This window comes from Aythya ferina, assembly GCF_964211825.1.
Source record: "Aythya ferina genome assembly, chromosome: 9".
NCBI lineage: Eukaryota > Metazoa > Chordata > Aves > Anseriformes > Anatidae > Aythya > Aythya ferina.
In genome coordinates this window covers 16,100,271-16,125,183 of record NC_140305.1, presented here as the reverse complement: position 1 = coordinate 16,125,183, position 24,913 = coordinate 16,100,271, and the positions used below count along the sequence as shown (strand labels likewise).

The window sequence follows — 24,913 nt, the reverse complement described above, 5'->3', positions numbered from 1 at the left end:
TTTGTTTTGTTTCTGTTTCATTTTTTAATGAAATATCAAAACTAAAAAATATCAACTGATTGATGATGAAAATCAGCTATAAAAAGGCAATCCTACACTACCATTTTACAGGCCAAACTGTGGCTTTCAGGCAGGCACAAGTTTGCAGTTTCTGAATGTATTTAATAACACGGGTTCTTTTCCTTTCACCCACACAGCATTGCCCTGTCCAACCCACAGCCATTACACGAACTGTGCCTCCTCCTGCCCATCAACATGCAATGACATTTTTGCCTCTTCCCTTTGTGAGAAGACAGAAGAGTGCACAGAGGGCTGTGAATGTGATAATAATTATGTGCTCAGTAATGGCAACTGTGTACCTCTCAGCAATTGTGGCTGCAGGGATGATGACAACAATTACTACAGTGTAAGTAGTTTGTGGAGCAAATCTCTGACTGCAAAGCTTGTAGGAAATTGGTCCCCTTTCCAACCGACTGATAGAGAGAAAAATCTTCAGTCTACCACTTAAAACACCTTTCATCTGTTTAGTAAGCTGCAGGCTCAAGTATTAGGAAATGCAGGAGCACTTTGCACCTGACACCAAAATTAAGGCATATTGGAAACTAATCAGTTTATCAGAGTTAATCAGGTAACCTATCCTATTCCTGTTTTATGTTCCAATTCTCACATGGAAAACAAATGGACTGAGGTCCCCTCCTCCCAAGATTTTAGTGAGACTATACCTGGATTAAACAGTTGTGGAATGGCCAGCAGGACAAGTTGCACTTAACCAGTCCCCACACCTTTTGATATTGACCTTCTACTGCATTGCAATCCTAAGCACCTTGGTAACATGTGAACATAACTTGTGTCCAGGCTGGGGAGACTTGGATAACTGCACACTGTGCCAAAAGATGTCAGTGTCAGCAGAATGGTGTCATCCAATGTACAAGCTATAGCTGTGATTCTGAAGAAACCTGCGTGATCAAAAGTGGAAAATACAAGTGCAATCCAACAGGTATGTGCAGGCAAGTTTTCACTTGGTATTCCGTGAAGGCTGGAGAAGGAGGAGGGATGTAGGTGTCTGCTCCTTCCCTGGCACTTCCAGCCTTTTCCACTGGCAGGTGTGCCAGTGCTATTGATGACACATTATTGACCACAAAAAGGCCTCAGTTCTCAGAACAGAAAATTCCAGTACAAGACAGAGAAGTTTAGAGAGGAGTGGAACAAGGGTTTGAAAGTTTATATACATTAATAAAATCGGCAGTTCGGTCTGACTGGTTTAAAAATAAAACTCAGGTATGCCTGTGAATCCTTTGGCAATAATCCCCCCTTTTTTGTTTCATTGCATGTTGACTTGAAAACACACCAAAAAAATAAAGGCAAAACAGGACAGAACAGATCTCAACATACGCTTAATAGGCCAGTCAAAGTATTTTGGTGCTTTTCAGACAGTACTTGCTTTGGCTAAGCTGCTATTTTTGGGTGTCTACCCTGCTGTGTTATAGCTAATTCCATATTCCCAAGGTAAATTGGACTGTTTAGTAGGTAGCTTGTTGGCTGGTGACTCTGTACTACAATTTTGAAGAATAGGATGGCATAGGTCCTACTGTACTGATGATCAGTACAAAAGCATAGTACAAACCGATTTCCTCCATTCCGTTTTTGCAAAATACCACAGCAGAGGCACTTCAGCAGTGTTAAAGGCAGCCTTGTCCTTTGGGTAATGGTTGGCACTCAATGGTCAATGAGAATACTTAGGCAATACTGCATCTGATTGTGAGGTCAGGTGAACCCAATCATCAATTTAGTAACCTCAAAAGAAATCAGTGTGACAGCATTTCAAAATTAGACACTTCTTGTCATGTTCCAATAATTTTTGGAACACATTGCTGAGGATTGTGAAACTGACATCTCTAAGAGCCAACTGCAAGCCATGCTGTGTGGCAAAGTCATTCCTCTGCAGAGGACCAATGTGGACAGTTTAGTGCCTATAAAGCCTGTAAACCATAATGCTGTGCTTCAGTTCAGTTGGCTCTCACTGGTTCTCAGCAGAGGAATGAGTTTCTCTGGTTGGCTCTCTGAGTGCCCATTCACTAGGGTGATGCCTGAGCACCTATCTTTATTTTAAGAGAACTGCATGCTAGCAGCAATTGTTTTTATCTAACCTATATTAAACTGATCCATGCATGGGACCTTGCAAAGGTGCATGCATATTGGAGGATAATGAAACTCTTCTCCTTTAGGTTTTGGGACATGCCGCATCATGGGTGATCCACACTATGTCACCTTTGATGGTTTGGTGCACCACTTTCAAGGGAAATACACCTATATTGTGGCTCAGACCATCCCTGATCTACATTATACTCTGACACCATTCAGCATCGAAGGCATGAACTATCCTCTTCATCGAAATTCACGCATTACTTACCTGAAAGAGATTCTCATCAATGTTTACAATCACAAAGTGCGATTCAGGGAGGGCAAGCAGATACTGGTAAGTTTCTTACTGACTGCAGAGCACAAAGGTTATCTCTTGGAATAAAACACATTGGAGTAATAATTGTCTGTTTTGAAGAACTTAAGTATTAAAGCTAACTGCATTATTAGAGCAATGCTATGAGGCAACAAAAATGTGATTTCAGGTGTGTTGATATTTTTTTCTCTATAGCTGTGAAAGATATAATTCTACTTAAAATGAATGAATTAAAAAAAAAAAAAGATATTTAGAAATTAAATACCAAATATCCAATACGTGCAATAAAGCCACATACAATTTTACCAGTTGTAGGGAAAAGTGTGAAATATGCTAGAAAAACTGTATTTCAATCCTCTTCATTGGTATGTAAGAGTGTACATTATCTCATATACACGCTTTTTAGTTCAGTAATGGAAACTTCTTAGGATTATATGAGAACTGTGTCCAGAGCACTTTCCTTAATATATGATTTCGTTACTTTAAAAAAGTGAATACTGAGTTTTTTTGCCTGGTTAAATTATTGAATATATCTAACATAAAACTAGAAAAGAGGAATGTTCATTTGTAACGTTGTCCTGTATTGAAGCCACATCTGAATTTTGCCTGTATATTATGAGTTATAACTTATTCTTTTCCTTTTAGTTGGATGGTGTGAGGGTGAGACCCCCTCTTCGTCCTCATGAAGGTATTCGTATATATCAGAGGACAAGAAGAATTTATCTGGAGACAGATTTTGGCTTATATGTGAGCTTTGATGGCAATCAAAATGCAGGTAAGTGCTGCTAAGACAATCTGCAGGGCTATTTATGCCCCAAGTCAAAAAATGTTCTCATTCTAGAGGAGGTCTAAGCCCAAGGGAAAATTAGAAATCTTCACCCTGTAAGCCCATGCCTTTTTGTGTTATGAACTTACAGAAAAACAAAACAAAAAATATTTCTCAAGAAAGCGTAAAATTGGCATTTATCTGGATGCACCTGAACTTAGGAGAAATTAGATGTAGAATCAGACTGTTCTACTATTTTTCATGTAAAGTGAGGCCTGAGTGATGTAAACAGAAGCAAACTACTTTAAGCTACTGATCAGGATGATGGGGCAAAGTCTTGATCTGACCCATTGCCAGCTTAACCCAGTCACAGGAGTGAGGTCCTCAAGCTAAACAACTATGACTGCATACTTTTACCTGCTTCCTCTCAAGTCTATTCCAGCTAATAGCATTCTGTAGTGTTTCTAAGCAGGAATTTTATGTCATGTACATGATGTACATACAACTCATTAATGTACATGTATGTTGAACATGCATTACCTCCTCTGTTCAAAGCAGAACTACCCCTGTTTTACAACATAATATAGTGATGTTATATCTGATCATTTCAAATCCTAAAATTCCTAATGCAGAAAGAATGTGTCTCTTTTATAGGAATTCTGTTTCTCAACAAGCAAGTGGATAGTAAGTGAAGGGCAAAGATGGGTTGTGCAATCAGTTCGTTGCAAGGTTGTATGCACTAAGAGCACTCAGGTGGAGATGTCATGCCATAACATTGGAGATTCCCTATTGGCAGGAATAAATTACTTTTTTCATGATCCATATTGCAGAGCACAGAAAACAATCCTGTGAATCCACATATGAGCAGTAGCTTAGGACAGTGTTTATATTGATGTATGAGGCCCACATCACAGTAGCAACTATAATCTGAATTGTGGAAGTACTTTGCACCTCTTTCCACCTCTTTGATACCCTCAGAAGGAAATATTTCTGTGTAATGGCTTTTTTTTTTTTTTTTCTTCTGAACTTTCCTAGATTTAAAGCTGGCCAATACCTACAAGGACAAAGTAGAAGGTTTGTGTGGTGACTTTGACGGGAGATCCAGAAATGACTTCACAAGCCCAAATGGTGTTTTGCAGAAGAATGTGAATATATTTGGTGAGAGCTGGAAAGTTCCTCTGAACAGAAAAACCTCTCGTCTCAGGTACTTAATTTTCTACTCAATACCCATGGCAAACACAGCCACTGGAAGTCAGTGAACTAAACCATACTTAAAATCCAGGACTAACTGTGCTGTCTGAATATCTGTTATTTCTTCTTCCCTTGGTCTGTGTTAAGGGACTTTTCCCATTCATCGCTACAGTGAACTATAAGTGCCCTTCTATCTAGCAAAAAAAAAAAAAAAAAAAAAAAGCCTGAACTATCACTTCATTACTCCAGTTCAGTGTCCTTATTTGGCATCACAGCCATTACAACTGCTAGGGGACAGAGATGAATAAGGTCTCTACCAAGCTCATGGGTCCTGGCAAAGATAAAGTTCATGGTTTGCTGTATGGATCTGAGGGAGGGTAGATCCTGGTTCAGTGTCATCCCTCCCTCTGGAACATGAATGTATCTTTGAAATTCATCAAAATTAATTCACAGTTCCTCTCAGAAGAGGTTCTTTAAGAGTCTAATTTCCTTATTTTCATGACTACACTGTGTTTTCTTCCAGTACGAAAAAGTTGGGGCATTCTTTTGAGTAAAAATGAATGTGATATTTGTGGTCAGGCCGATTCTGTGCTAATAAGATTATACAGAACCTTGAAACAGGGAACTAAGTTTCCTTCTCTCCTTCTACTTTCTCAGTTTGCTTTTAAAGGCTTTTGGAGGTTTCTTAGACACTAACAGAACTTTTTTGTCTGTAAGTAAATAGAATTGTATTAGTTGTCAGCATATAATTTGGCTGCAAAAACTTATCTAGCAAAATAGTAGAAAGCAGTATGTAGACTAATGTTGAGCATAAAGAGACTCTGGAAGCTCTGCCTAGAGAATAATTCTGGCACTTCAGGCATGCAGCCAGTTCTTCAGTGAAAGTGAGAATATCTCCAAGGAATGGTGGCTTACTCCAGTTATATCATTCTGACTAACATTCAAGTTTTATTGAATGGATTGCATAAAGGAGACATGGATGAAACCTGTGTCATACAGAATGTACAAGGAGATAATTACAGCTATCATTTTTGAATTAAAAATCCACAAATCTTTGAAATGGTAGGAAGTTTTCTAGTACATTTTTTGCCTTATCTATTTCCTTATATCAAATAGATTTGCTTTATCTATTTCCTTCGCATTGCCATAAGCCATGAGAGAGAAATAAACTAACACTTCTACTACAAGGCAGAAATACTCTTGTAGCGTTACTGGTACCATGAATGCTGGATGTACAGAGAACTGATGGTTTCATAATGAATTCATTTCCAGACGAGATGTCAGTCCAACAGATGAGTCTGAGGTGGTACAAGATACAGGACTCTTCCAAGGCTGCAGTGAAAATCAGCTGACACAAGAAAACAGCACTTCTGAATGTCAAATTCTGACTCAGTCAAATGGTCCTTTTGCGAAGTGTCATTCTGAAGTCTCACCAGATTTCTATTCGATGTAAGTGTCTGCTGCAAACAATCTAGTCTGTTTTTTCCCCGTTTCCAAAACAGCTTTGCAGCTTGTTTCTGATAAGAACTGTACATCTTCAGTTTTCAGGAATTGAGGATGTTAGGTGTCTTTGGAGAACTGGGGCCCAATGCTTCCATTATTTATATATTTAGTACCCCTTATTTGATTGTAAAGAATTGTGACGATCCATCTTTCCATCTATTAAGAGTTTCACTTTTGTACTAGCTCTACAAAGTAGCTTTCCTATTTTCCTAGAGAGATAAAGCAGAAGTGCTAAACATTATATCTGTAAACCGGAATTCCCAATGTTCTTGAAGTTCTCCTCCACATTCAGTGAGAATTCAGTAATTGGCTCTATTAGATTCCTTTTAGCAATTTTAGCTTCTTAAAATGTATTCTTCAAGCTATAGCCACAAAGGCTGAAGCTGTTAGCGATACTTCTTGAGTCTGTCATGGAGCAGTTCTAAAAATAGGTTAGTGGAGAATAACTAACATGGTATCTGCAATACAATTCCTTTTGTTCATCTGGCCTCCTATGTACACAGTTCCTATACACCTCCTTTTGAACTGTATGAAACCTGTTGGTTCATCCACACTTCATTCATCCAACATTCATCCAACATTGGTCATAAAATTGCCAAGTTGATACCAGTTTTCTTTAGTCATATAGTTGTAACTAATGTTTAAAGATAGGTAGTGCCCACTTGAAGTCTCTCTTAGCTGTCAGAATAATGTGAAGGTATCTTAAGCCAAATAAACTAGATGACTGGCTTCAGGTTATATATCCTGATTCTTAATGCAAGCCTATCTTTCTCTCACTTAAGAGATATTCTGAGATACCACATATTTGCAGATCCTATTCACCTCAGTTCTCAATGCCTTTTAAAATCAGGCCATTGATATTCGGATGATGATCAAAGTGGAGAATGTAGAACTAGCAAACAACACTGGGTAAACCAGAATTCTGCATCACTATTCAATGTATATGAACATGGTGAGGGCACCCAAATATTGAAAGAAGTCGGCAGTCCAGATATAAGACACAGCAGCACTAAAAAGTGCTCCATAAGCAAGATGTAGATACGCTAGTCAGAAACACAAGCAGATAGCGAAAAATAACTTATTGTTACAAGAAGTCAGTCACCTGCTTATTACTTCTGTGTGTATGAGCACATCACATAATAGCAGCAGCAGCACAACAAATGACCTGATCAAATGGAAGTAACACGGAGTCAGGCAAAAAAGCATCTGAAGATAAGCAATAACAAAGGTTTTGGGCATGAACACTTTCTCATGTTGCAAACAGGAGCTGCATCTTTGATATGTGTGTGGACAGAGACGACACTACTACATTATGCCGCAGTCTGGAGGAGTACGTGCTGGCTTGTCAGGAGAAAGGAGTCAATATGGAAGGCTGGAGGCAAGAGACAGCTTGTGGTAAGCACAGGAAAAAAACACAATGTGGTTTCCCCCTAAAAGTCTCAAAAGCTGAGATTTTAGGCTTTTCCTAGAAGCACCATATATCAAAGCTTCTTAGCTTTGATAATATGTTGATTCACGCTTCAATCATTGCTCTTGGTTTAGTGCACACACATATTCTTTGCTCCCCTCCTCTGAGTCTTATGCTGATGTTTTGCATTTAGAACCCAGTTTAGAAAGTTACTTAGGAAAGCAGAGCAGTCAGCTCCTCATCATGAGAAGTTTTATGAGAGAAAAAATGTCCCCATTCCTAACTTGTCTTTAAGACTTCAAAAAGCTAAATTAAATCTTACAATAATCTCAAATCCTTTTTTTTTTTTCTTCAAGTTGGGATAGTCATCAAACCATACCCACCCTGCATCACCCATGATTAGGTGACTTTGTATTCTTGATGAAACACACTTCTCAGAGCTGTGAAAGCTCTGGTACTTTCAAGGATAGCTACCCTGAATGCGTGAGAAGTTATTTGAAATCATTGAAAACTCAGACTGAGAGCACAGCATACCAATAGCTTTCACAATGCACTTCCTGATTTTGGAGTGATTCACTTATGTCGGTAGCATCAGATATATATGAACTTCTCTGTGTATGCGTTCATCATTTTGCCTCCTACTAAGTGGATCTGAAAAGACAACATATAACTAGCACACAGCAACGTGTTATAACTGAACTCTCCTTATTCTTACAGAGATGCCGTGTCCAGCCAACAGCAAATACAGCTCATGCATGTCTGCATGTCCAGCATCCTGCAGCGACTTGACCAGCCCCTCTGAGTGTGAATGGCCTTGTGCTGAAGGCTGTGAATGTCTCCCTGGCTACGTTCTTAGTGGTTTTGAATGTGTGCCTTATAGTCAGTGTGGCTGCTCATACCTCAACAAATATTATGAGGTACAGTGTCTCAGCGGGCCAGACAGCTCTGACAGTGCTAAACAGTATTTTCTTCTGCTAATTATTTTGACAATCTCATTGTTCTCCTCAGCACGTAACTTTATATTAGAAACAGAGAGCGATTTGTTTAATAATATTCTGGTCTCTGGAGGAAGAGAAGAGAGGATAGACCCCTCAGTCTGCCTCTGAAACTTTGCTTGCCAGAATACTCAAGGCAGGCACTTGAGGGAAGCATATGATTACTCTCTGACCTCCATGTTAATTCTTCACCTTTATCACACTAAACAATAGCCTCATAGGCTCTAAAATTTACAACACACTACTTACAGAAAAACTCTCTCATTCACGGTGGTCATTCACAGTGAAGAGTGGTACAGGCAGGGCCGAGAGTCAGTAGAGCTGGCTGCAGCATGAAGAGAGCGCCAGGCAAGGCTGGATTTTGAGAAATCCAAAGATTCCTCCCATTCTAGCTGCAGAATAAAACAGCTTTGAAATCTTTTGTTTGAACACTGGAGACTTGATATAGACAAGGCCTAAGGCAAGTAAAGATGCTGTTATGGGAGGAGGGAGACAGGATGGACAGGTAGGGCTTGCCAGAAAAATGGCACATGGCACTTTTCCATATTGTCTTGGAGGCACAATGGGATGCATCTGCCACTTTATTTCCAGCAACCATTAAACATTGTTGGTTGCCCACATACTCAGTCTGGGACTAGGATTTCACACTCCAAACTGTTCTTTTGCTTTCTTTCCTGAGCCTTCTTTAAGTTTCAAAGAGCTGGATTAATAAGCTGTTTGCTTGCTTTCTTAGTACAAGTTTCTAAAAATAAAATAAATAAATATATATATATGTGCCATGTTGCCATTCATCAGGAAGACATTAGAGAGAGTAGCATGGGTCCCCAGTGCTCCATACATATTTTCCTGGGTGATTCTGTTTGGTATTTTTTAATGTTTAACTGCTGTCTTCCAGATTGGAGAAATATTCATCACTGATGACTGCTCTCAGAGATGTCAGTGCACGGAAAGCTCCACTGTCTCCTGCACTACAATAGGGTGTGGTTCTGATGAAATCTGCAACGTTTCAAACTACACTCGTGGATGCTACAAGAGTGAGTCAACCACTAATCCTATCACGTTGCCTATCATGCTAAGTCTTGAGTTACTGCTTATAGGGCATTACTGGGTCTGGGATGGATGGAATAATTTGAACAGAAGAAAATCCTGACATGTCGATAGGTATGGATGACATAGATATTGCCTGTGAAATCCCTTAGTAAGCATACACGGGATCTTTGATGGTCTATCGTAGAAAGTGTTTCTTTCCCATACTGTTGTTGTCAAGTACAGAACCATAGGTCTTAAAATACAGGGCATGTCCAGCATTAGCAGTCAGCGTAATCTAACCAAGAACAGCTTTCTCAGGGTTGGATTCTCCGAGATTCTCAAGTGTTTCTCCTATCTTTTTGCTAGGTGGACCATGCATGCCAACTCCTTGTCAGAATGATGGAGTTTGCTCTGAAACAACCAATGGTACTTCTCGCAGCTTCTACTGTGAATGTTCTGAGCTGTACACAGGACAAATCTGTGACGTTGAAAGAAGAGGTAATAAAATTATTTTGGATTTCACTCTCTGCATTATACACACCACTATCAAAAACATGTGCCGTTATGGAGAAGACTGAGCTGTCTGTGCTGCAAATCAGGCAGGTGTCAGATCAGACTGGGACCTCATCACATCTTTTTATGGACATCTTGTAATTTAGTCATAGGCAGGACAGAGGCTGACCCTAGAAATAATTCCACTGCATGTCCTATCTAAGCCCTTGACACTATTCCTTGGAGTACATATTAGGCCTTGTACCACAAACTAGGTGGTCACGTCTGTACTGGTGAATCCAAGCAGAAAGAAGCGCATCTCTCAGCAAAGAGATGTAAGAAAGGATGATCATACAGGGCCTGGGTCTGACACCACTCCTGACAGCCACATTAGTCAGAGAACACAGTGTAAGCCAAGCAGATAGGCATGTCTGCCTGGTGCTCAGATTCCATAGTGAGCAGCTTTACACTTGGGATTGAGAAAAATCTTCTGTTCACAGCACTCTTAGCTTATGCTAACAGGGCTCATTTCTTCTTCAGATCAAACAAGCACCTCAGGGACTCCTGAGAATCATACAGTTGCCATCGCTGTTGGAGTTTCAGCAGGTGTGATTGTTGTCCTCATTCTCATCTCCTCTGCAGTGTACCTGCACAGGTAAGCCTTTTCCCGTATTTGCTACATTCAGCACAGTCAAGATGCAAACTTCTTTTAGCACCTGTAAACTCTCAGAATTCACCCTAATCCCATACCTTCAGGACCAGAAAGGAAGTACAGCATTCAGGATCTCATATGAGGAATGTGAAGGAAAACAGTCTTTTCTACAGGGATGAACATATGCTATTCTTATTGCATAAGGCATATGTACCATTATCACAAAACTTGGGATTCTCCAAAATCTGACATTATATGTGCTCACACCACTATTTGACCTCCCACTACAGATAAGAATAGAAATTAAAGATGGTTGTTGCTATTTGTTTTTGTGCAGAAGGAAGAGAAAGATGAGTACAGGTGCCAAAACAAGAGATTCATCTTTCAACCGGTCCAGGGATACATCAGATAACAACGTATATGAACAAGATTATGGCTGCATAGTGAACACTGCATTTGATCAAGATGAATCTGCACGTGATACACACCTATAGTTAACATCTTTTTAATTTCTTTGTATTACTTTTCTGTTCTTGTATTTTAATAATGTATCTAATATGTTGAGAAAAAAAAATCAATAATAAATATATTATTGCATTTGCTGAAGATCTTTGGAATTTTGTCTACACTATCTCTCAGATTTCATGTGTTAGACCCAAACTGAAATAAGTCCTAGCGCACATTACTGCTGTGTTATCCTCAGAAGCCATTCGAACAACACTAAGTCCAGTCAGAATTCAGCAGCACAAGCAAGCTGCACACTATTGCATATGTGCCTCTTATAGATGCATGGACTATAAGCATATGGACTGATGAGGTCAGAATTAATTATAACATCCCAGGCAGGTGGTCTTGAAATTATTTTACCCAAAATCTTCAATGGGAGGGGATGGGTTGATTAAGCAGGACATAGTTCTTGCTCCTCTTCTGACAAGGCATGGTTGACTGAGGAGAGAAATAGTTAAAACACTGAGCTTATCTGGTGACAGATGACCCCCTTCCTCTCTCCCCCTGGGAGTGCCACTCTGAAAGAAGCAGTTGTTTGAATGACAGCTGCCTCCTTGTCAGGACAGAGTGGATGAGAGCAATGATTGTCATCAGCCCCTGTCTGCGGGTGCTAATGCTAAGCAAGAGCATAACTTAACAAGAACTCCCTGAATAAAGAGATCCTGTCATAAGTTCTCCTTGGGGTCTTTGCAAATTCTGAAGCTGCCATGCTGAATGTGGTTAGAGATTTGCATCAGCTCAGTCCTGGATCATGCTAAGGAATCTCCAGTAGCAGAATATCCAAGTCATTCGCAGCAAGGCCCAACAACACCGTGCTGGTATTGGATAGAGGTAATTTTCATTAAAGAAGCTCCTATGGTGCTATGTTTTAGAGTTGGGGGAGGAAAGTGTTGATAACACACTAAGGTTTTAGCTATTCCTCTGCAGTGCTTACACAGAGCCAAGGTCTTCTCTGTTTGTCACATTGCCCCACCAGCAAGTACCAGAAGCTGGGAAGCCATACAGACAGGACAGCTGACCCCAATAACCACGGGGATATCCCATACTGTCTGATGGGATTCTCAGCAATAAAAGCTGGGGTAAAGGGGGAGGAAGCAGGAGGGACAGTGTGGGCTTCCTGTTGTTTCTGACACGATGCTGGTTATTTTTAATTTGCCCCTTCTTTCCCTGCCTATTGTATCCAGAATCTCATGCGTGCTGTCAGCCAGAAGAGTATTTGTAATGCCCATGGACAGTCAGGTGGATAAAAGGCCATTCAAGAACATGCCAGCAGTCCATACGTGCACAACCCAGCTAATGAGGAACAGATGTGAATGGAAAGGGGCTTTCAGTGTCATTACATAATGAAAACGAGTTAGTGCGAGGGACCTACCTGTGCACAAATGAGCTATCAACCTTATGCTGCAGTTTCACCACATTCATAAAGGCATCTTTCCTGCCTGTTCAGCAGCAGCTTCCTATTGCTCTCCCATACTTGCTAACAGTGCAATTCTGTGAATGTTGAGCAGTGCTGACCACGCTCACCTCCTGTTGTAGCTGGCAGGAGCACAGCACAACCCATACCCTAGAGGATCATAGCCCTGACTCTCCAATGTGACATGGCTCATCTGTGCCCAGGTAGAGTAGATTTCCGGGTTTCATGGATCCACTTTGCTATTTCAATAGTGTAGGAATCACCTTGGTTTTCCACTGTGGAGTCCTGTAAATACTTCAGATTTGAAACGGGATGAAAGAGAAAGCAGAACTGCAACCCAGTGCTCCTCTGACTCAACTACTTCATGTCAATAGAAGCCAGAAAAACAACAAATGTGACGCTGCTCTGATCCTGAAAATCAACCAGCTCTCTCGCCTGACTTTCAAAATGCTGGGCTTTAAATACACCACTTAGTTCAACTTACCCAGAGAGTGCTTTTGTTGATAGTGAACCCTCCTTTTTAGCAAACCGTAGTGGCTGTAGCCAAGGGGACAGCCACATCTGCTCAGCCCGCTCAGGCTCACCCACTCATTTCAGAGGACTCTAGCTGGGCACACTGCACCGTGAGACTCCTGTGTCCGGAGAGAAATCCCTGGGCCACAATACGAGAGACACACCAAAAGCTATCCTACGTATCTCTTTGCCCTAAAACGGCGATTGGAATCGACTTGGAGCTCCACCTCCCTCGCTTCTCTGTGCCAGCACAGCCAGACAGCCGCTCTGCATCGCCTGCCCCTCTCCAGAGGTCCCGGGGTGGGAAGGATGCCCACCTACCCCTGCCCCTCCTCCAGGAGCAGCCCTGCGGGGGGACCGGCCCGGGGGCTTTGCGGGCGGGCAGCTCCCCGGGGACAAGCCCGGGGACGGGGTCAGCGCCGCCTGCTCGGAGCCTGCCCGGCTGCTGGTTATTTATAGAGGCCGGGAGGAGCCAGGGAACGGGGCCAGCCTCCGCCGCCAGCCTCGCCCCGGGCTGCACCCTGCGCACGGAGGCAACAGGACGGGAGCTGGGGGTGAGCGGGGAGCTCGGGGGGGAGATGGGGATGGGGCTGCCGGCAGGATGCGGCCCCCCGAGGAGATGCGGCCCCTCCAGGGTGGAGCAGGGCAGGGCGGGGGGGGGGGAAAAGCTGCAACCGCAGTCCCCCGGAGGCTGCCACCCTCCGGCGGAGCCCCCCACGGGGCTGTTTTGGGGAGAACCTCCAAGGGCTTGGGGGTGGTGGGGGAAGCAGCTCGGCACCCTTATCCCGAGGGAGGGCCGTGCAGCGGGTGCTGAGTGCTGGGTGCTGGCCACAGCCCGCAGTGGTTTCACCCTTTGCCCGCACGGCGTTGCAGGACGGGGTGGATTTCATTTCATGCCCTGTGCCAGCACGCGTGTCCCTTGCCCTAAGGATCTCCTGCCCTGCAACCTCCGGCAGATGCCCTCTGCACACCCCAGAGGCCTCCAACTCGTCTCACATTGAGGGAGAGGGGCACGTGGTGACCCGGCACGCTCAGGATGGCAGCTTCAGAGAGGTTCAGTGCTGCCCACCCTGGGGACCCCCAGCCCGGGGACCTGATCGAGATCTTCCGACCGGCTTACCAGCACTGGGCCCTCTACCTGGGGGATGGGTACATCATCAACGTGACACCTGTTGGTAAGGCATGCACAGCGCGGGGGGGTGCAGTTTTAGGGTGTTTTGGGGTGACTGGAGCCCTGTCTCCTTCCTGGGACAGGGAGTCAGCCCTGCATGGCCTCGGCTCTCCTGGCAGCTCTGTGATGGAAGTGGGGAAGAGAGCCAGGAAGGGGTATTGCCCGGTGCTCATCTATTAGCCCCGGTGATTTTAAATCCCATTATGTGAAGCAGGGACGGGCTGGGTCTCTAGACCTTCTCTGCCACTTGGGAACATGCTCAGCACCACCCTGCATGAGGGGCTTGGGCACCAGGGGAGGCTTGTGGCTCTGGGGGGATTGCTGTCTGCAGGGCTGTGTGGGTGCCTCCCCCCAACATCCTTTTGGTTTTTTGCTGCCCCCTTCACTCCTCCTGGAAATACATGCATACCCAGGGGCCCTGTGCAAATGCCAGAGATAGCAAACACTTCAAGAGGCCAGCCAAAAACTCCTTTGGAGTCTCAGGGGGGCTGTATGGGGCTGGCCTGGCTCACCTCATGCCTGCCTCCCCCAGATGAGGGGCCCCCAGCCACGCTGGGCAGCGCCAAGTCAGTGTTCAGCCGAAAGGCCCTGGTGAGGATGCAGCTCCTGAAGGACGTGGTGGGAAATGACACTTACCAGATCAACAACAAGTACGACAGCACCTACGCTCCTCTCCCCGTGGAGGAGATCATCCGGCGGGCCGAGTACCTCATCAACCAGGAGGTGTCCTACGACCTGCTGGGCAACAACTGTGAGCACTTCGTGACACTGCTGCGCTACGGCGAGGGGGTCTCTGAGCAGGTAGGTGACATGGGGGAGCCCCCCGCACACTTCTCCAGGCACCTCCTTGCACAGTCTGCACAGGAATTCCTGTGGCACAGCCCCCAGGCTGCATGGGGACAGCAAAGCCCCAAGCCAGGGCCCAAACCTTCACAGCCTCACCACAGCCCCTGGGCCAGGTGGTTTGCTATGGTCTGTCTGCAGCCTGCCAGTGCCCCTCTTGCTCAGCCCAAAGGTAAGGGCATGAGGAATACCCCCACCCTCTTCTACTTATAGGGCAGTTGTCTCTTGCATTCACTTCATTGCCTTGATTAGCTCTGCCTGCTCTTCATTAGCGTGCCTGGAGGAGGAAATGCTCATCACGTTGCCAGCCTGTGTTTTGCTTCCCCCCTTTGCAGGCCAAACGAGCAATCGGTGCCATCGGGTTTGTCACAGCTGCCGCCGGTGCCTTCTCCCTGCTGGGCTTGTTAAGGAGCCGATCCAGAGAGAGGCAGTACTGAGGGGCTGCTGGCAGGACACGGGGCATGTAGGGGCCACAGCCACCACCGAGACTCACTAATACCTGCGTGACCCTTGCTGAGGGCAGTGCTAGCCTGTTTGCCACAGCTGCTTTCACAACACTGCCTGCGATGATTTTTGTGCTGATCTGGGAGCACTTGCAAGCAAATTCTCCACCCTCACGTCTCAGGGCTCTGCTGAGGGCTCGTACAGACTTCTGGCACACACCTTTCTACAGACTGGATCCTCTGGGCTTTCTGCGAATAACCTTTCTTAACCTTTGTGTAGAAACATTTTAACTTTTAAAAACTTTTTTCTTAAACAAAAGTGATGCAAAGCTGTTGCTGACAGCTGTTGCGTGCCTTCCATCTGAGGGCCCATCCAGGTGGAATGCTGGTGCTGAGCCAGCAGGAGAGGCATATCCCAAACCTCAGAGCTTGCGCTGCTGTTCCCAAGCTCCGAGCTGCTTGTGCGAGGGCTGCTGGTGGTGTGGGGGTAGCAGGCCTACAAGCTGCCTCCCCCAGTGTTTAAAATGTGTGCTTTGGTTTGGGTGTGGTAGTGCCTGGCTCTGTTTTCTCCTGCCTGTGAAAGTGTCCTTTTGTCTGACCTCCCTGACTCCCTTTGGGATCCGGAGGCGGAGGTGCCTGGTGTGGGCAGTCTGACAAAATGCCCAGGTAGCTTTGCCTCTGGCAGCTGTTTGCTCCACACTGGCACCGCTGTGCCACTGAACTTTCAGTCTCCATCTGTGTAAATGCAGCAGTTGTTGATACTGGACGTGACCAAGCTTACTCCTTGGTCTGCCAAAGGGCCGAGGTTTAAAGAAAGGGTGCTGTGGACTGCAGGGGCAGCTGGGAGCCTGCCTTTGGTTCTTCCATGAGCAGACACGGGGTCCAAGCAGCATATCACTCCAGCATGAGGAGGATCCTCCCCCAGCCAGCAGGATGGCAAAGCCAGTGTCCCTGCACGCCTGCAGAGCGAGCTGTGCATCCCCAAACCTACAGAGCCCCACCATCTCCTAGGCACAGTGCTGATGGGTGGCTGTTTAAGGAAAGTGTGGTGTATTGTTCTTTATGGAGAATAGTGAGCTTGCATGTTTGGAACTGTGCTATTTGCAGGTTGCATATAAAAAAGAACAAAAAGAAATCCTGTGTTGCCTTCACCACATGCAACTGCCTGGGCTGTTATAAGAGATGGGAGCAAAAGCTGTCTGTAAGCAGCTTGCTATTTTTGTCAGCTCTTAACATGTATATAACTGGATCAGAAGCTTTTTTTTAAACAGCAGTTGTTTCAACGTTTGAAATAACAAGGCCAAGCCTTCTGGTCGCATTTTGTAGTGCTCTCTATTGTTGTAATCAAATAGGATTCTTTTAAATATGGGAAAATATATTGTAATAAAACTGAACCTGGACAACCTATTTTGGGTCCTGTCAATGTAACCAGAAGTTATTTCGAGGCTGTACCATGCAGCAGCGAGCACCAGCGCGCATTAGCGGCTGCCTCTTGGTGTGACCTGGTCAAAGCAGGCAGCCGTGGCTTAGCCCCGATTCCTGCCCGGTGTGCCCTGACAGTGTCGGTGCCACGTGGCACCAGAGGCCAGAACCCTGCTGTGGCAGGGCGCTAAGTGTGGGCAGGGGGCAGCTTTTCCTTCCTCCCCCTTCAGCAGGGCCTCTCCCTGCCCAGCCCCAGCTTTGCTACAATACAATACAAAGCTAAAAAAAACCACCCTAACCCACCCAGTACTGGGGTTTTAGTGCCACAGGCTGTTTCTGCTTCTCCGGAGGGAAGCAGCCACTTCTTTAGAGTCCTTAAGAAGAATGGGAAATATTTTAAATTCCATAGGCATACAGAACCCTAAGGAAATGCTGAGTCACCTAAGCAACCCTCATCTGCAGCGGTTGTTTCTTCCTGTTTATTCTCCAGCTACAATTTGAATACCTGGCTTAAGCTGATGCTTTTTCACTTCTCATTTGTTCAACAGTTCCGGGAATCAAGTGCATTGCTCCATAAAGAAGTAATTGTCTTTTCATACACTTGGTTAAATCATAGCGGCCAGGAGGGGCCAGGGAACGGGGCCAGCCTCAGCCACCAGCATTGCCCCGAGCCTGACAGGCCAGGGCAGCAGCAGGACAGGTGCTGGGGGGGAGCGGGGAGAGCTTGGGGGGGGTGGGGAGATGGGGATGGGGCTGCCGGCCAGATGCGGCCCCCCCCAGGGAGATGCAGCCCCCCGGGATGCCAGGGCTGTTTTGGGGAGAGCCTCCAAAGGGCTTGGGGGCGGCGGGGGCAGCAGCTCGGCACCTTTGCCCTGGGAGAGGGCCGTGTGGCAGGTGCTGAGCGCTGGGTGCTGGCCACAGCCCGCAGTGGTTTCACCCTTTGCCCGCACGGCGCTGCAGGACGGGGTGGATTTCATTTCATTTCCTGTGCCAGCACATGTGTCCCTTGCCCTAAGGATCACCCACCCTGCCTCCCCTAACAGATGCCCTCTGCACGCCCCAGACACCTCCAACATCTCACATTGAGCCAGAGGGGCACATGGTGACCCGGCACGCTCAGGATGGCAGCTTGCAAGAGGTTCAGTGCCGCCCAGTGCAGCCCAGCAGGGTGCAGTTTTGGGGTGACTGTAGCTCTGCCTCCCTCCCGGGACTGCGGGTCGGCCCTGCATGGCCTCAGCTCTCGTGGCAGCTCCGTGATAGAAGTCAGGAACAGAGCAAGGAAGGGGCAGTGGCTGCAGAGAAGGCCAGAACCCAGCTGTGGCAGAGCGCTAAGTGTGGGCAGGGAGCAGCTTTTCCTCCTCCCCCTTCAGCAGGGCCTCTCCCTGCCTAGCCCCAGCTTGCTGCTGTGCTTGAGCACTGAGTGCTTCCCGGCATTCAGCACTACTTCCCGGCACTCAGCAGTTACGTCTGGTGACGGATGTTTAGGTCTGGACAGCGTGGGCGTCCTGTCACAGCCGTAAGTTTTTGGAATGGAAAAAAAAAAAAAAAAACAGGATTAATCATGCATTGATTTTTTTTGTAGTGCTTGGAATCTGCGGAGTTTCATTTATAGCAGGATTTTGCAGTTGCCCTTGTGCTCCTCGTTACAGTCAAGGTTAGGTCACTAATGGGGCCATCTAGCTCAGGGGGTGCATCGCCCAGGTCTGGTGGAACAGCAGCCGCAGCCACCGCTTCACTGTGCTCAGTATTGCCGGGCCTTTGTAGGAGGTGCTGGCTAGGCTGGAGAGCTGCTGTTGCCATGGAGTAGAGTCAAAGCTGTTATTTTACCAGCAAGTGAGAGAATAATCCTCGCCCTTGTTCCAGGACACAGTCAGCCTGCCTCTGAATGGATGGGTTTTCCAGGGAGTTCAGAAATCTGAGTGATGCAAGCTCGAGCTGGTCAGTGCAGGCAGGGCAGCCCTGTGCCCAGCTGCAGGCTCCCTCCTAGTCCCCCGGCTCGTAGCTGGGGTTAACGTAAACCTCAGCCATGCATTTGGCTGCAAAGTCCTTTGTGTTTACTGGAGGCCAGTTTGGATCCCTCTGCAGCACCCTCTGCCATTTTCGGTACTGGCTCTTCGACTGGTACCCAAAGCAGGCTTTAATCAGCATCCAGAGGTGCTTGTTCTGCAGGAGGACATCCTGTGGAGTGAGATGGCATAGCATCAGTGGAGGAGGACCAAAGCCAGCCCCTGTGCCATGTGCCAGCTCCGTTATATCAGGAGAACACTGTTCTCAGGCTGTTCTGCTGAAGGGGATAACCAAGGGACAAGTTTCTGTTTCCTCCTGGGGCTGTGGGACACCTGAGAATGTGCTGCCTTGCAGGGGACAAGACCTGGCATTGGACACAACCCCATGCTTACATCCAGGATGGCACAGCCAGCCCTGACCAACAAAATGTGACTCCTGAGCCCCTGGGCCTGCTTTAGGGCTTAGTCATTGTTGCACAAGCAGGTGCAGCTTCTGGCCTGGCTGCTTGCAGGGTGAGAGAAAACTGTTTTAAAATCAAGGCCAAACACCAGACCCGTGCTGCTCCCTCCTAGGCAGCTGTATGGCATTGCTCACTCCATAAAGGCCTAAGGGATGGGGTCTAAATTGTCTCTGGAGCTGCATCAAGAGTATTTGATCAACACACAGTGAGTCTTGAGGAAAAAAGGGAGAAGATAAAAAAAAAAGTCCCCGAGGATTTGTGCTTCTGCAGGAGGAGAGCATGGTTGCAAATGGGGGAAGAAAGTCCCAAATGCTCCTGCTGCTCACACAGGGGAGCAGCTGGTAAACAAACGCACTCACCTCTGTAAAAAAAGATACGCAGAAGGTGGCCAGGAGCATCAGTAAGACATAAACTCTCCAGATCATGGGAGTGCACAGAAACTGTTAGAAAAGACATGGGGAGCAATTAGGTTTGAATGCCTTGCCAAGATTTGCATCTGTTCCTAATGATTTGAGAGGCTGACTAACATGTTCCCGATGGCATGCATGGAGGAAGCAGTAGGCAGCAACAGTAATTCCTTGTCACAGAGATCTTGGAGGGTCTGATGCCAGCTTCCCCCTGGCACATAGCTCCTTGACATCTCCACTACCGACACTGCTGCTGAAACCAGCAGACTGGGTGCCCAGGGCAGGATTTGGTGCCCAAATATTCTGGGGAGCCACAGCCAACGCGCAGTGTGTGCATGTCCACACTAACAGCAGATCTCTGCCTGCCTCCATCCACTGTCAGACAGCTGGGTTCCTGTTATTGGGGTGGCACAGCTGGTGGCAGCCACTCCTCCTGTGCCCTGGCCAGGCAGAGGCAGGCACAGCCCCACAGGAATTCATCCTGCTCCAGGAGGGGTGGCAGCAGCAGCCGTCCCTGCACACTTGCTGCTCCAGCCAGCAAACCTCCAACGTGCAAACCCACACTCCGTGCCGTTGTCCTTTTCTGTTAGGAAGAACAGCTCAGCACGATATAAAGCGCTTTTTCTTCTTCTTCCTACTGCCACCCTGTCTGCAGGGAGGAGGAGGATTGCCACATTAATCATGCCCTTGTTGGAGGGATGTTGGAGAAGTCTGAAAGGGCTGCCCAGTCAGCATCAAAGCAGCAAATTCACTTCCAAGATGACTGTAGCTGTGGCTTGTGCTCTGTATGCATATGTAAAAGGGCAAGCAAAAAATGCATGTTTTGTTTGGGCTTACCTGCATGCCACTGTACACAGCATCAATGTCGGCGAAGAAGAGGAAGAGGCAGACTGCAAGCTGGAGGGCCAGGAGGACTGAAAACACGTCTGGGGAAACAAGAGCATTGATGGCCTAGGGAAAAGGGTGTTTTGATGACCAAACTCTGCAAATATGCTGATGGGAGCCCCATATACTAATGCTGTAAAACTGACAGCCTGTATTTTATTTTATTTTTATGCCTAAAAGAGCTGTGGAACTGGAACCAAGAGGAGCTACTCCCCAGCAGCCTGTTGCAAAGCTCACCACCTGCACTGTTTTTCTTGCACAAGTGATTTGGCACTTTCAGATTCCTAAAAAAGCACAGGGATCTGCCTCAAAAGGGCTCTGCTGTGAGCCACACCCCAGCATCCTTCCCCTGTGCTTGCTGCTCCACCTGCTTAGCTGGGCACCTGGACAGCAGGCAGTGCAGAAGGCAGCTTGCTCTTGAGGCTGGGTGCTCTGCAACTGACAAGTCCAGAGGTGGACAATGCTTGTGCCTTGCACAGGGAGAGCTTGTCTGGGTTTGCATCCTTTTTCAAAGGAGCAGGAGGCCATGAAGTAATGGCAAATGGCTCAGGGGTCTAGAGGTGCCAAAATCCTGGCAATTAGCAGGACCTGAGCACCTAAAACTAGCTGGCAAATTGGGTCAACAGCCTCCTGCAACCTTCCTCACTGCCGGGGTGGAGAGGTGACAGGGCTGAGTGGGTGGCAAAAAGGGAATTGCTCTTTGCTTCCTCCTAGTGATTGTTCCTGAAGCACGTAAGTGTGAGCAGATTCCTCAGCTGAGAGTCCTCTCTGCCCCAGGCTGGCTGCTTGCATGGCAGCTTCTTCTGGCCTCACCTCTCTTCTGCGGGTGATCAGGGCTCAGCAAAATGGGTTTTGGACCTGCCTTTTGGCAAAATACCTAATGAAATCAGCTTTGCTAAGGTTAAGCGAAATCCTGTCCTCTCATCCATGAACAAAAAGCTACAATTGCAAAGGAGCTATCAGTCAGCTAGAGCCCGGTAGGGGTAAATCATGTCTGCAAAACTCAAACAGAAAATGAAAGGTTACTACAAGAGGATTTTAACAGTGATATTATCACAGGCTTTTCTTTCTCATCTCTAGGAATGGAAGTCGGGCAAGGTAAGACCACATCTCAGAGGAGCCCTTTTTGATGTGGGATTTTGAAACAAATACATCTGATCCTTACATGCTATGTGTGTTCTCAGTAATACACAGTTCTGCACTAAACCCAGTACGTCATCTTCTGGAAAGCACATATTTTCCAAGATGCAGTCTCCTTTTTCAGCTCTGCTGCTTCTTTTCTCAAGGAGGAAGCTAACATACACAGTGCTCAGTGTACTTTTTTAGAGACGGGGAAGTAGGAGCTCGGATACACAACAATTATATTGCATGCCAGTCACCAGCGTGGGTACAAAAAAAGCCATGGCATCCCTTCCCTAGCAGCCTCTCCTGCTATGGTTATTTTGGGGCAGGGAGGCTGCAAAGCACACATAACTCCAGCTCTACTCACAGTTGGTGTAGATGGGCTTCCGGAAGGGCTTTCCCTTGGAAAAGACAAAGGCCACAATGATGCAGTTGATAGTGGTCAATGGCCATAGTGTCGTGTCTTCGTAACTGAGGACAGTGCTCTGGGCACTGCTGGTACCATTCCCCTTGGGGCTGGTGGCAAGCACGGTCTGGTTCCCCAGAGAGCAATGTCTGTAAGGTAACACTCAGCATTTTGTCCCTGCTTTCTCCTGCAAGAGTGAGCAGCAACAGCAATTCCCTCCACTCTCGTACCCAGCCTACCATAACAGCCAGATATCATCACAGGAATGAAAAACATATTTTAAAAACCAACAAACAAAATCCCAAAATACAACTTAATCCCTGCCCCATGCCAAAGTCTCATCTCCCAGGCGAGCACTGAGAGCAGTGCTCAAGACAGCGACGAGGACACGTGCCCCAGCTGCCTGCACACCGTGTGATGTGCCTCCCCCCTGCCCACCTTGTTCTGCACCATGGTGGGACGCTCACTGTTATATCATAACTAGGCTCTGGAACATGGGGAGTTTTTGTTTGCATTGTGCAAACATGCAAAATGAGCCAGCTTCCAAACCTGCAATCATCTTAAAGCCAAGCTGGGTTCAAGAAAACCCCAGCCTCAGGGCTGTGGTGTTTGTTTGTTTGTTTCTTTTTTCTCAGCAGAGCTTTGCAGCCGCAGGAGGGCTGCAGAGGGGAGCAGGGAGCCACCATGTGCCCAAGGCTGGGCTGGCCCCACATCAAGAGCTGCAGGTGGGGGTCCTGGTCGAGGAGAACGACTCACCTCTGGCTGGCCAGCGCTACATACCAGGGCTGCTGCTTCACCAGAAGGAAGCCACAGGTCTGCATGGTTACAGTGAAGCACACGTTGAGGACAACAGAGAGCAGCAATGGAGGAGAGATGAGCTGGCCTGGGGGTCGGTAGGGTGCCAGCTTTGGATAAGCTTCAGTCAAGCTCACTGGAGAGAAACAAATGGTGTTTGTGGTCAGTGGCAGCACAGCCCACCAGCAGCCCTCTGCACTCGCTGGGCAAACAGAGCCACATGCAGATCCCCCATCCCAACATCATGGGTGAGAAGTGCAAGCCTGGCTCTAACGAGCAGGCAAGAAAGGGCTTTATCTCCACTGTTTTCCGTCTGAACCCTCTCTGAATCCTCCCCACCCCATGGAAACATTCAGGGAAGATGGGGAATATCACTTGCAGGCGGGGATTCCCATGGGAGCCCAAGAGCCATACTGGGTCTCATGCTGGGACCATGCTGGAGCTGGAGTTACACTGAGACCCACTAGAAGCCACCAGAGCAACCTCTGCTCTCCACATCGAGTCTCACATCCAAACCCTATCAATTCTGTAGATTCCTGTAGCTATGTTTGCAAATGACTATGAGCTAAATGACACACTCTGTGCCCACGGGATTGCTCTACCCCCAATGGTTATGGTGTTATTGACAGCAGAACTTGGCTTCTCGTTTTAATTTTTGTTGGAAAAAGAAGTTGACTAGTTATACTCAGGCTCTCCAACAGACACAGCGGGCTTCTCCGAGCTGCTTACTTGTTAGGCAAACCAGAAGGGTAATGACAACGTCTTGTATCAAGTACTGGTGATTCCCAAAGATTTGCAGCTGCTGTAACAAAAACACAGAAGAGCCCACCTGACAACCAATGTCAACTTCGAGGACATCAGCTGTAGCACCAGCTGCCATTTCAGAGCAGCAGCATGTCAGCAACAACATCCTCACTACCCTGATGCAACCTTTGAGCACGAGCGAGCCCTTGCAGGTGACCCAGTAGGATGTGAATATTTTTTCCACCTTTCCTCCAGCAGACACCAGTACTCATGGACCACCCAGGGCTGGTCACGCATTCCCAGCCTGCAGTAACTGTTCAAGCCTTCACATTGTGCCAAGCTTGAAAAACCTTTGGGTAGTAGGGACATGGACACAGTTGGTACGCCCAAACTAGTGGCTGTGAAAGCAGGGTTATTTCATCATTTGTTTCAACTGTTCTGATATTAACTGAAATACTTCATGTAGTAAATTATTATTCAATTATCCAGCTTTTCACATCTTCAAAAGTTTATCCTTACTCCATCTTACTCCTCGAAGTCCCATATGCCTTCTCTCCCCTGCTGAGTAATACCACCGAAGATAAAAACCTGTAGTGAGCACAGCATGGTGATAAAAGATTGGCATTAAACACTTACCCAAAACAGCAGAGCAGTACCAACAAACTGAATGAGGCCATACAGGGTCAGGTATTTAACCACAGCAAAGGAAGAAACCAAAGCAGCTCGACCTTCCCTGCTCAAACACAAAACAAAGCTAAAAAAACCCTAACCCACCCAGTACTGGGGTTTTAGTGCCACAGGCTGTTTCTGCTTCTATGGAGAGTAATTCCTTTTGTTTAGAATCCTTAAGAAGAATGGAAAATATTTTAAATGCCATAGGCATATTTTGGCCTTAAGATAATGCAGAGCCACCTAAGTACCCCTCATCTGCAGTGTTTTGTTTCTTTGTGTTTATTCTCCAGCTACAATTTTAATACCTGGCTTAAGCTGCTGCTTTTTCATTTCTAATTTGTTCAACAGTTCTGGGAATCAAGTGCATTGCTACATAAAGAAGTAATTGTCTTTTCATACATTTGGCTAAATGGCATTATTCCTGGCTGCTCAATGACTGCATACAGCATATGGATATCAAATTTTTAAAGTAATGACAAGCAAATCTCTCCTGTGGTTACTGTAATACCTGCCCTCTTGTGCAACTCTACTCCTGAACTTGTTCCAAAAATATCAGCCTCTATAGGCAACAATGACAGTATTGGAATTCAAGGATTTCAAAAACAAACAAA

At 46.6% G+C, this 24,913-nt stretch overlaps 3 protein-coding genes and 1 long non-coding RNA gene across 6 annotated transcripts in view; 3 read left to right on the top strand and 1 right to left on the bottom strand.

The window, feature by feature from the left end:
- The window catches only part of LOC311441102 (IgGFc-binding protein-like), a 74,268-nt gene extending 63,171 nt beyond the window's left edge, over positions 1-11,097 (top strand). Inside the window, exons 92-103 of the mRNA XM_084528759.1 lie at positions 198-406; positions 856-997; positions 2,226-2,476; positions 3,101-3,230; positions 4,257-4,425; positions 5,685-5,861; positions 7,180-7,310; positions 8,041-8,240; positions 9,214-9,352; positions 9,714-9,845; positions 10,380-10,494; positions 10,829-11,097. Of these exons, the coding sequence (XP_084384885.1) occupies positions 198-406; positions 856-997; positions 2,226-2,476; positions 3,101-3,230; positions 4,257-4,425; positions 5,685-5,861; positions 7,180-7,310; positions 8,041-8,240; positions 9,214-9,352; positions 9,714-9,845; positions 10,380-10,494; positions 10,829-10,985 (1,952 nt within the window). The 3' untranslated portion in view covers positions 10,986-11,097. The remainder of the gene's footprint in view (positions 1-197; positions 407-855; positions 998-2,225; positions 2,477-3,100; positions 3,231-4,256; positions 4,426-5,684; positions 5,862-7,179; positions 7,311-8,040; positions 8,241-9,213; positions 9,353-9,713; positions 9,846-10,379; positions 10,495-10,828) is intronic.
- Positions 11,098-13,341: 2,244 nt separating this feature from the next.
- PLAAT1 (phospholipase A and acyltransferase 1) lies at positions 13,342-16,789 on the top strand. Of its 3 annotated transcripts, none has more exons than XM_084528758.1 (4): positions 13,342-13,479; positions 13,882-14,100; positions 14,629-14,897; positions 15,275-16,789. In XM_084528758.1, exons 2-4 carry the CDS (start codon positions 13,962-13,964, stop codon positions 15,374-15,376), a joined length of 510 nt encoding a protein of 169 aa, XP_084384884.1. In that variant the 5' UTR covers positions 13,342-13,479; positions 13,882-13,961; the 3' UTR covers positions 15,377-16,789. The 3 variants fall into 3 exon arrangements, with proteins under 3 accessions (XP_084384884.1, XP_084384883.1, XP_084384882.1); XM_084528757.1 differs by having other exon boundaries at positions 13,344-13,479; positions 13,855-14,100; XM_084528756.1 differs by having other exon boundaries at positions 13,349-13,479; positions 13,799-14,100.
- Positions 16,790-18,236: 1,447 nt separating this feature from the next.
- On the top strand, positions 18,237-24,700 carry LOC311441100. The gene is made up of 2 exons (XR_014695799.1): positions 18,237-18,320; positions 22,730-24,700. It is a non-coding gene; the product is annotated as an uncharacterized lncRNA (long non-coding RNA).
- Positions 18,319-24,913, bottom strand: part of LOC311441099 (putative cation-transporting ATPase 13A5) — a 31,707-nt gene continuing 25,112 nt past the window's right edge. The window contains exons 24-30 of the mRNA XM_084528755.1: positions 24,267-24,363; positions 23,616-23,688; positions 22,848-23,022; positions 22,053-22,240; positions 20,516-20,604; positions 19,631-19,711; positions 18,319-18,982 (exon numbers count right to left, since the gene is read on the bottom strand). Coding sequence (XP_084384881.1) covers positions 18,788-18,982; positions 19,631-19,711; positions 20,516-20,604; positions 22,053-22,240; positions 22,848-23,022; positions 23,616-23,688; positions 24,267-24,363 — 898 coding nt within the window. The 3' untranslated portion in view covers positions 18,319-18,787. The remainder of the gene's footprint in view (positions 18,983-19,630; positions 19,712-20,515; positions 20,605-22,052; positions 22,241-22,847; positions 23,023-23,615; positions 23,689-24,266; positions 24,364-24,913) is intronic.

Coding starts and splice junctions, on each gene's coding strand:
- PLAAT1 (XM_084528758.1), top strand. CDS start 13,962: ATGGCAGCTTCAGAGAGGTTCAGTGCTGCCCACCCTGGGGACCCCCAG. Junction 14,101..14,628: donor CATCAACGTGACACCTGTTG/GTAAGGCATGCA, acceptor TGCCTCCCCCAG/ATGAGGGGCCCCCAGCCACG. Junction 14,898..15,274: donor GCGAGGGGGTCTCTGAGCAG/GTAGGTGACATG, acceptor CCCCCTTTGCAG/GCCAAACGAGCAATCGGTGC.